Source organism: Elephantulus edwardii, unplaced genomic scaffold, assembly GCF_000299155.1.
Source record: "Elephantulus edwardii isolate Elephantulus edwardi_28Jun2011 unplaced genomic scaffold, EleEdw1.0 scaffold00078, whole genome shotgun sequence".
Taxonomy (NCBI): domain Eukaryota; kingdom Metazoa; phylum Chordata; class Mammalia; order Macroscelidea; family Macroscelididae; genus Elephantulus; species Elephantulus edwardii.
Window position 1 is genome coordinate 3,328,369 of NW_006399828.1, and position 10,085 is coordinate 3,338,453.

Genomic DNA, 10,085 nt, shown 5'->3' on the forward strand with positions numbered 1-10,085 from the left:
ATCGATTCTGTGAGTGGAGTGGTGGGAATGAATGTGTTTGAGACAGCGAGGTTGGCACAGGATAGAATGGCGTTTAGGGCTCTTGTACATAGGGTCCCTATGAGTCGGAAACGACATTGCTGCATATATGTAATTTATAACATTTGAAGTAATTCTAAGAATCTTGGTAATGGTTTTCACTGTTAGAGTTGAGCTATGCTTTTTAAATGAAATGGACCGAAAGAAAATGAGAGCAATCCTTATTAAGAGTATATTAAATACAGTGAAAAGAAGCAATGTAAATTTCTTCATTACTTCTTCCTCACATGTCTTATTCTTTCAAGGGTCTATTTAAGAAGGCTTGTTTAAATTTCCTAATATCATATATGTGTACATATATATGTATTCTTCTGTTATCATGCATAGTTGTTTATACTTTCTTATACTTCTTTAGTTTATCGCTGTTGTTGTGTTGTTTTGTGCCAACAGCCCTAAACTGTGCTCTGTCCTGTGCCTCTGATACACCCACCCCGATTACCCCAGTCATTGAATCAATCCATCTCATAGACGGTCTTCCCACCTGCACTGTCCCTTCCACCCTCCTAAGCATAATGTCCCTCTCCAAGGATTATTGGTCCCTCCTTGACATATCCAAAGTATGTCAGATGAAGGCTCAGAATCCTTGCCTCCAGGGAGCAGCGTGATTTAACCCTCTCCAGGATAAACCTGTTTGTTTTCTTAGCAGTCCATGGTACATTCAGTACTCTTCTCCATCACCACAGCTCAAAGGCATAAATTCTCCTTTTCTCCTCCCTAGTCATTGTCCAGCTCTCTGATGCATAGCAAGTGATTGTAAAGACTATGGCATTAGTCATCAACTATTACAGGTTGGGTAGTGGACTTTTAAGGAGGAAGTAAGACCTATTGCTTGCTTTTGCTTATTATTTTTTTTACCAAATAAGTTTCTAAAAACATGTCTCACTAGTTTATTTTGAATACAATTTATTATACTTACCAGTAAATAATTGTATTTAAATTTTAGATGATATTGGTGCCCACATGAATGTTGGGAGAACTTACAAAAATTTAAATAGAACCAAAGAAGCTGAAGCATCCTACATGATGGCTAAGTCACTGATGCCTCAAGTAAGTTGTTAGGGTTTGTTCCTCTTGTGCATTTGTATTAGATATCTATACTGATTAACTTACCTACCTGGATGGAAATTCTCCATCATCATCCAGTTTGTCATTATTAAAAGTAAAGTATTCAGTGAACCATTTAGTCCTAAAAATTTCATAAAGGATAACATTTTCTTTTCTAGCTCACGTAGGTTTTTCAGATTCTTAGTTTGTTTTTATAATTCATTTAAAAAACTAAATCTGTAAAGTACAAAATTCAAATTTTTCTATTGCATGTTTAAGTGACTTTAAAGGAAGAGAATTAAAAGATAACATGTTTGGAAAAGTAGATCAGTAAAGGATAGGAAGACCATCTAAATATAAATAGACTGCAACAAAGCCCAAAAGAGATGTGAAGATGGCTCAGGACCAGGCAATCTTGTTCTTTTGTAGATGCGTCAGTAGAGTTGGAGCTTAACAGTAACAGAGGCTGTACTAAATTCCACAATTTTCCTTTAAGAATGAATTAAACAAAGAGTTAAAATGTTTGGCAGTGGATGCACTCAAGCACCTCATAAGATGAGGCAAATGATTTACCTCTGAAAGCCACACCGTTGAGAAGTCTGCCTCCTTTTAAGAAGTACATGATGTTTCAATGAGTTGGAACTGATTTGATGGCAATGGGTTTGGTTTTTCGAGTTGTAAAATTAAGATAATTTATTTTGTGTATGTGTTTTTAATCAAGCTCCTGAATACGTTAGTGGACATTTTACATTTCTTTTGTACTAAAATAACAAATGTGAAAATTTTCTTTTTCTGTATAGATTATTCCTGGTAAAAAATATGCAGCCAGAATTGCCCCAAACCATTTAAATGTTTATATCAATCTGGCCAACCTGATCAGAGCAAATGAATCCCGACTAGAAGAAGCAGACCAGCTTTACCGACAAGCAATTAGCATGAGGCCTGACTTCAAGCAGGCTTATATTAGCAGGTATTCTAGTTCACGTTTAAGCTGTCATTATAGAGGACTATAATCTAGCTTGTACCTTTTGACCAAATTGGCAGGCTTTTATTTTTTAACTAAAAGCTTAGATGAGGATTATCTTTTAGTCTGACATTCAACTCTCACTGAATTCAAATTGACTAGAAAATCTCTGACTTAATATATGTATAGCAATATTATGTGTGAAAGAAAGGGTAAAAAAAGCTGTGGTTTAGTTTCTTTTTCACCACCTATTTAAAGATATCTGAACTGTACAAAAAATTTTCAAGATAAAATACATTTTTGAGTTGGAAACTATCTTTCTTTAGCTTTCTTTATCCCGTATTTACCGAAATATTCTAAGTTTCCTGTGATTACATCTGAAAACACACCCTGTTACTTATTAATCCATGAAGAGTTATATGATAAAATCTGTACACTCAAATAACATTTGAATAGACACTCATTCTGAAAGTTGCTTCACTGAGAATATTTATTTGATCTCGCTACTAAACTGGTAGTATAAGAAAGAGCAGTATTATAGTAAATAACTCTGATTTTTCTCTCTGTTTACTTGTGATTTATGTGGATGTGCTTAAGCAAAATTACTTTCTGTGCTTTTTAGAGCCACATTAAGTGTGTTTTTGCAGCGATTTTCAAAGTAGGATCTTCATTTTCAGATAGGTTCCTCAAGTTTCTGTAGGTGGCACTCATAACTCCCCAGCCTTGCTAGATCAACTTTCTAATATTTTTAAATGGTCATATTACAAAAATATATATTGAAGAAAATAAATTTTAGACAGAATTGTCGGTTTCCAATGCTCTGTATTTTGTGTGAGACATGTAATGTATTTAAGTAGAATTTTCCTCACTACTACCAGTCATTGATCTTCCTACTCTATTTAGCTGCCGTTTTTCTAGTTCCACCTAGGCTATCTCTCTTCAAGAAACTATTCAAAGATCATATTTTTCTCTGTACTCCATTCTTCAAAATATCTCCATATTGTTCACCTTTAAAATCAGGAATGCTTCTCCCCATTTTATAATATTTAAACATATTCAATTAAATTTGCTAAACTAAAGAGTTTATATTTAAAACAGCCTTGCTAGAGTTATTTTGAAAGAGAATGATAGAGACTAAGTTAAAAGGCAAGATTAGAAAGCTGTCAATAATGTGCAAGGCTTAAGAGTTGTGAAAAGAAAGTTATCTACAAACTAATATGATAACGGTTGTAAGTAAAACTCATGTTTGATTTTTTTTTTCTTCCCACAGAGGAGAATTGCTTTTAAAAATGAATAAACCTCTCAAAGCTAAGGAAGCATATCTGAAAGCACTAGAGCTGGACAGAAATAATGCAGATCTCTGGTACAACTTGGCAATTGTTCATATTGAGCTTAAAGAACCAAATGAAGCTCTAAAAAACTTTAATCATGCTTTAGAACTAAATCCAAAGCATAAGCTAGCACTGTTTAATTCTGCTATATTAATGCAAGAGTCAGGTATGTTTTCTCAGATATTTCTATATTTAAGTAAATTATAGTTTGGAAGTAGTAACGCCTTAATCTAAACTCTATTACTCATAGCAAACTTTTATGAATGAACAATTTAAGTAAAAGGAAAAAAAAGATTAAATTTATAGGAGAATGTTTAAAGTGCTTGAAATAAATTCTTTTAAAGTAACGGGCACTAACACCAGCATAGTTTTTCTGATAGGTACAAACTGATTATCAGTCCAGTGAGCAGTATTGTTATTAGTATTAATCTATTCTCTATCCTGTTACTTGTACATATATAAATATCTTTAAACCCATTTTATATGTAAATACTAAATTGATATTTATAGAAATAACTGTGTTGTTGTCATTATTATGTACCATCAAGTCAGAACCAATCCATAGGTGATCGTCCAGTGGGTTTTCAGAAACAGTTAATTTTACAGAAGGAGATTGTCCATCCTTCTTCTTTGGAGCTGCTGGTGGATTCAGACTGTCTCCTATCCCACAGAGCAGCTATTGGCCTCGAACCACATGCCTTTAGGATTGCAGCACAGCATCTTACCAGTAGGCCATCAGAGCTCCCTATAAATAACTATAAATCATAATTGTATAATAAAAATTATAGATGTCCTTTATTCAATATAGTAATTGCACCCTAATGTATAGAATTGTAGAATTTGAAAATTTTATTTTTTTATTCTTTTAAGACTGTAATATAATTTATATTGTCTTTCTATTGCTGGGCATTTTTATACAGAGCTCATGTAATTAGACTATTAAGTCAGTCAGCCCAAAGAAGTTATTTACTTGTTCCATGCATAAATTCATAGTGTTAACAGAACCATGCTTAAATGCATAAGAAGTTGCAAATTTCATGCCTCTTTTTCTTAGTTCTCTAGTCTTCCTCTACTCCTATCGCTTAGATTCTAAACTCTAAGAAGGTATTTCCCCCATTTTGATTCTGTGGCCCTCTTTACTTTCTGAGAGGAAAGAAGATGAATGGTCATTAATGTCAGTGTTCCTAAAACATTTTTGTCTTCTATAAAAACTGAGATTTTAATTTTCTAACTAATCAGGTACAGAAATAAATTAGTTTTGGTTTGTCACTTTTGTAATCTAGCTAGATAAGTACTTATCCGTGACTTTATTCATCAGATTTAATTCATAAAATAGGAAGCTCTGGTGGCTTAGTGGCAAGAAGCAGTGCTGCAATCTTAAAGGCATGTGGTTTGAAGCCAATAGCTACTCTGTGATTCCACAGAGATGGGCAGTCTCCCCCCATGAAATTAACTGTCTCTGAAAAACCACCAGAGGGTCAGCAATGGGTTGATTACAACTCTACAGTATCCAACAACAATAATAAAATTACTTTTCTTACCAAACTAATTGTCCTTAGGTGAGGTTAAACTCAGACCTGAAGCTCGAAAACGACTTCTAAGCTATGTGAGCCAAGAACCACAAGATTCTAATGGTTATTTCAATTTGGGAATGCTTGCCATGGATGACAAAAAGGATGCTGAAGCAGAGGTTTGGATGAAGAAAGCCATAAAATTACAAGCCGACTTCAGAAGTGCTTTGTTTAATCTGGCTCTTTTGTATTCTCAGACTTCAAAAGAATTAATGGCTTTGCCAGTTTTAGAAGAGTTACTCAGATATTACCCTGACCATATCAAGGGTCTCATTTTAAAAGGAGATATTCTAATGAATCAAAAGAAAGATATTCAAGGAGCAAAAAAATGTTTTGAAAAAATTTTAGAGTTGGATCCAAGGAATGTACAAGGAAAGCACAATCTTTGTGTTGTTTATTTTGAAGAAAAGGATTTACTAAAAGCTGAAAATTGCCTGGTTGAAGCACTGGCATTAGCACCATTTGAAGAATATATTCAACGCCATTTAAATATAGTCAGAGACAAAATTTCCTCAGCTAGTTTGATTGAACAGCCAATATTTCCAACTGCTAAATCTTTAGGTAAAGAAAAAAGAGAAAAACATCCAACTGAAAATATCAAAGAAAGCAGAAGTGAGCACAAACCCACACAGACTATAAAAGCAAGTAATGATAAAAGTCAATCTAAATCTAGTAAACAATTAGGAGAAAATAAAGACAAAGAGACCCACCACAAAACAACAAAAGAAATCAAAGACATTGAAAAGAAAAGAGTTGCTGCTCTAAAAAGACTAGAAGAAATTGAACGTATTTTAAATGGTGAATAGTGTTACTATGTATCATGTTACAGTGGCATCAAAGAAATTTAGCCCATTCCATATGATTGTACAGGGAAATTTGACCAATAGCAAGAATACATAATAATCTATTATTACCTCTATATAAAATAAATTTTTATTACTTATCTTCACCCATGATACATATAAGATATAACTGATATTTTTGTGTTACGTTAAATTACAGGTAGTAAATTTGTATCCTTTGTTATAAAAGGATCTCTTTCTGACAAATGATCTATACTATTCTCAGTTAAAATTAATTTGAGGCCTGAAAGATAATCCATTTGGAGCAAATTCACCATGTTTATTAATTCTGTATAATTATCAGTTATTAGCCTACTTCATTTTTCCATCACCTTTTAGGATCTGGTAGTGGATTATGAACGCTTATTGAATATATTGAATCTTTTTTATTTTTAGTAATATTTGTGTTTAACCAAGAGACTTTGCACTACATAAGAATATTGGCTTCCTTTATGCAATATTTTATTATTTTGCTGTTTTTATTTTTAAGGAGTGTGATATGAAACATTTTAAAATAAATCATATGATATATTAGCCTAAGAATATATTTTTATAATTGGATACTTGTCCTTAAGTTTATCTAAACTGTAATTTGTAAGCACATAAAAGTTTACACATACATTCATATTTCTTATGGTGCTCATAGAGTAATGTTCTTTTTTCACATCGAAAGTTTTAGAACATGAATCACATAATCATGTATTATTTGATTTCCATTCCCTAGACTTCTTATATTAATTTTGGGTCATAATCATAGTGAAAAGTCTAACTAACTCAACCTATTGTCATTCAGTCATAGCAATTTATAGCTGACTCTCCACTGGTTTTCCAAGCCCGTAAATCATGTGAGAGAATATTGCTCATCCTTTCTCCCTTAGAGTTGATGATGGATTTGAAATGAAATGTCTTTAAGGAGCGGGCTTTGAGTTAGCAGGGCAATTCCCTGTGGGCTAGCATTTTATTTAATTTTTTTAGTGATAACATAGTAGATACCTTTGATTTCAGAATTAATTTTCTGGTCTTACCTGCAGTTTTAATTTCTGGTTTTCATAATCTCACTTTAATTATTCTGTGGTATGTTCTTATGAATAAGCAAATAAATTCTTTTAAACTAAAGGAAAAACAATGTGACAGCTTTTAAGCACTAAATTCTGTTCTGTCTTGCAATGGTGTACATCTTTATCGAAGATTTATTTTTACTACTGAGCTTTCATTAAAATTTTAAAGCTGTTTTAATTCCATCAAATATGGAAAACAAATCACTATTTTATTTTCCTACTTAAAGAAAATAGGTTTAACCTAAATGATAACATTTTTACCTGCTGTCCACCTAGAAAAGATATTAGCCTAATAGAAAAATTAAGAAATGTATTGATTGTTTTGGAAAATTTAAACCTGAAAAAAATGGAAGAGTTCATAGCAATCAAATTTAGTAATTTAAATCTGATTTCATTAAAATAAATTTCATATTAGTGTCATAATACCTAATAGTTATTTTTAATTTAAATGTTAAAGGTTATGCTATCTTGAGATAGTAACTGTTTATAATCATGTAGTATATCACAAACTATATTCCTTTGCTACAACTCTGCTACTTTCTAATTGTGCATTGGAAAAAAGATATTCCAGTAGCATTTTTAAAGAAATATAAATAGGTCACAGGAGACAAGCACTGTATTAAAGATCTACTTTTGCTAGCTTCCCTGAGGATCTGTGTTAGATTTCTTTTAGAGAGTTTAAAGTAAGCACTGACTCCAGTGAGCATTAACTTTGGTTCCAGGAGATTCCTTTAAGAATTAAAACAGTGCTTATTGCAGTTCTAAATTAGCATTCATGACTCTAGGTAGAAGGTGAAGAATACCTCATGTACCATGACTTGAAATGAAATCTGTCATTCTTATGTTCTCTCCACATATCTTGAGGATAAGTTTCCACGTATGAACTTCTGTTACACTGTCAAGTGTAAGAGTAGTGGAAAATAATATAAATTAATATGAAGACATTTTAACACAAATAGATAAATACTTAAGTAATATTTTAATAAAGTTTAGTTAACCAAACTATCAGTGGAATATATAATCCAGTGGGGAGTTTTGAGGGTATTTGGGGGATTTTTTAGAAAAAATTTTATTATCATCCATGTTAGGTGCCATTGAATACATCTCATAACAACCCTATGAACAATAGATCTGAACCCTGTCTTAGTCTGTGACATCCTCATTATCTCTGACCCACTTGAACCCATTGTTGCAGTCACCATGTCAATCCATCTCATTGAAGGGCTTCCTCTCTTTTGCTGTCCCTACACCTTTCCTAGCATGATGTCTCTTTCCAAGGAACACTCTGGCTGCACTTTTGCGAAGACATATCTGTGTGTGCTTTTGGCAGTCCGTGGGATGTTCAGGACTTTTCTCCAACACAACTCAAAGTCATTAATTCTTCTGTCATTCTTATTAATTGTTCAGTTCTCAGATGCATAGCAAGTGATTGAAAAGTCTCTGACTTTAAGTAGGTGCACCTTGGTCTTCAAAATTACATTATTGTTCTTCAGTAATTTGGAGATGTCCCTGATAGCAGACTTGCTTCATATGCCCTGTTTCCTAATCTCCAGACTGCTAGTACCAAGAGTCTTGATTGTGGATCCAAGTAAGATGAATCATTGACAATTTCAGTTTTCTAAGTCTATCATGATGTTGCTTGGTCTAGTGGTGAGGATTTTTGTCTTCCTTATATTGAGATACACTATTATCTTTATTACCACTGAAAAGAAATGGGAGGGTTTTAATATCTCATTTTGCACGAGCTAAATCTGAATTTGTAATAGTAGAACCATGCTTCATTTTTTTTCAACAGTGGTTCTAATATGCAGTTAGGGTAAAGAAACACTACTTAAAGTTAGACCAAGAAAATCCTGTTATTTTTTCTATATTAATTTTTTAACAAGCTATACATTACTCTGAAAACCTGCCAGAGGGTCAGCAGTGGTCACTTCTGCCTCGATGGTACACAAGAACAAGCAATTACTATTAAGGGTTGATATTTTAAATTCTATCAAGAAACAACTTGTGTTTATTCTTTGAAATGTAAAATGTTCTTTCAGTCTAAATTGTGTAAGATGATTATTTAAAATCATAATAAAAACATGTAAACGGTTCAGCTCAGAAAAAATAATGGTTTTGATTTCTCTGCCCCTCCTACCAGCTCCTGCTTGTGTGTACAAAGAGGATTATTGTGGTCACTTTGTTAACCTTTAGCTCAAAGATGTAAGCGTCTTCAAATACAATTACAGAGTTATGAAACAGGGAGCTTTCATAGGTCTATGTGCTGGTGAGGGGATGGAATTTTAATCCTCAATGTTTTACAAAAGAATCGACTAGCCAGGAATTCTGGGAAATCCCTAAGGAACAAATAAATACTTCACTGCATCTCAGAAGTAAAAATTAAGTTTCTCATATTGCTCCTATACATGTTTGCTTATTATCTGTTGAAATAACTTCTGAAGTTGATGGCTTGGAAGATAAATTGATTAAATACAGAATTGTATTTTGCAACTTCATATTTGTTTTCATGTAAATATTTGATGTGTGAATAATTGTGAATTACACAATTCTAATAAAACCTCATGCCTTTTCTTTGCATCTAATTTGAGCTCTCAAATTGATGTTATAGACTGCTTCTTTAAAGATGCTTTAATGAAAAATATATAGATTTGTATACTGTCAGTTTATACTTCAGAAGTCCATATATTTGTCATATAATTTATTTTTTTAAAAGTCTCCCAATTTGCATGACTAAATGGCATTTTAAATGAGCCCCTAAAAATATCTGGTACCTAAATTCAGCGTTTATTTATTGGAATCTGTCAGCCATCCTTATTAAGGATTCATACAAAATAATTTAAAATTGTGTGCATTTTTATCACTATGTTTGTGTGTACTTTATTTCTAAATATCCACTATTAAACTATTTTAAAATCTTAACCTGAATTGCTTTTTTTGGCTGCACTTAGCAACAACAACATAGAACTCAGTTGGCTTAGTGGACAGAAAGTGATACTTCCAAGCCAAAGGAGGGTGATTTTAGTCAGCAGCCCTCAGGCCTGATTTTAATTGTTTTTGGTCAAACATTCTTCTAAGTGGTATAGCACTGGTCTGTCCATTTGCTCTAACTCATGGTTGCTGTGATGCTAAACATTGTGACACTGATGAGTCAGATGCGAGAATGGTTACCCATGGTGGACGGTGTTTGGTGAGCT

At 32.8% G+C, this 10,085-nt stretch overlaps 1 protein-coding gene across 1 annotated transcript in view; it reads left to right on the top strand.

The window, feature by feature from the left end:
- Positions 1-6,091, top strand: part of TMTC3 (transmembrane and tetratricopeptide repeat containing 3) — a 71,147-nt gene extending 65,056 nt beyond the window's left edge. The window contains exons 11-14 of the mRNA XM_006889495.1: positions 1,022-1,125; positions 1,923-2,092; positions 3,357-3,583; positions 4,977-6,091. Coding sequence (XP_006889557.1) covers positions 1,022-1,125; positions 1,923-2,092; positions 3,357-3,583; positions 4,977-5,794 — 1,319 coding nt within the window. The 3' untranslated portion in view covers positions 5,795-6,091. The remainder of the gene's footprint in view (positions 1-1,021; positions 1,126-1,922; positions 2,093-3,356; positions 3,584-4,976) is intronic.
- Positions 6,092-10,085: the final 3,994 nt, after the last annotated feature.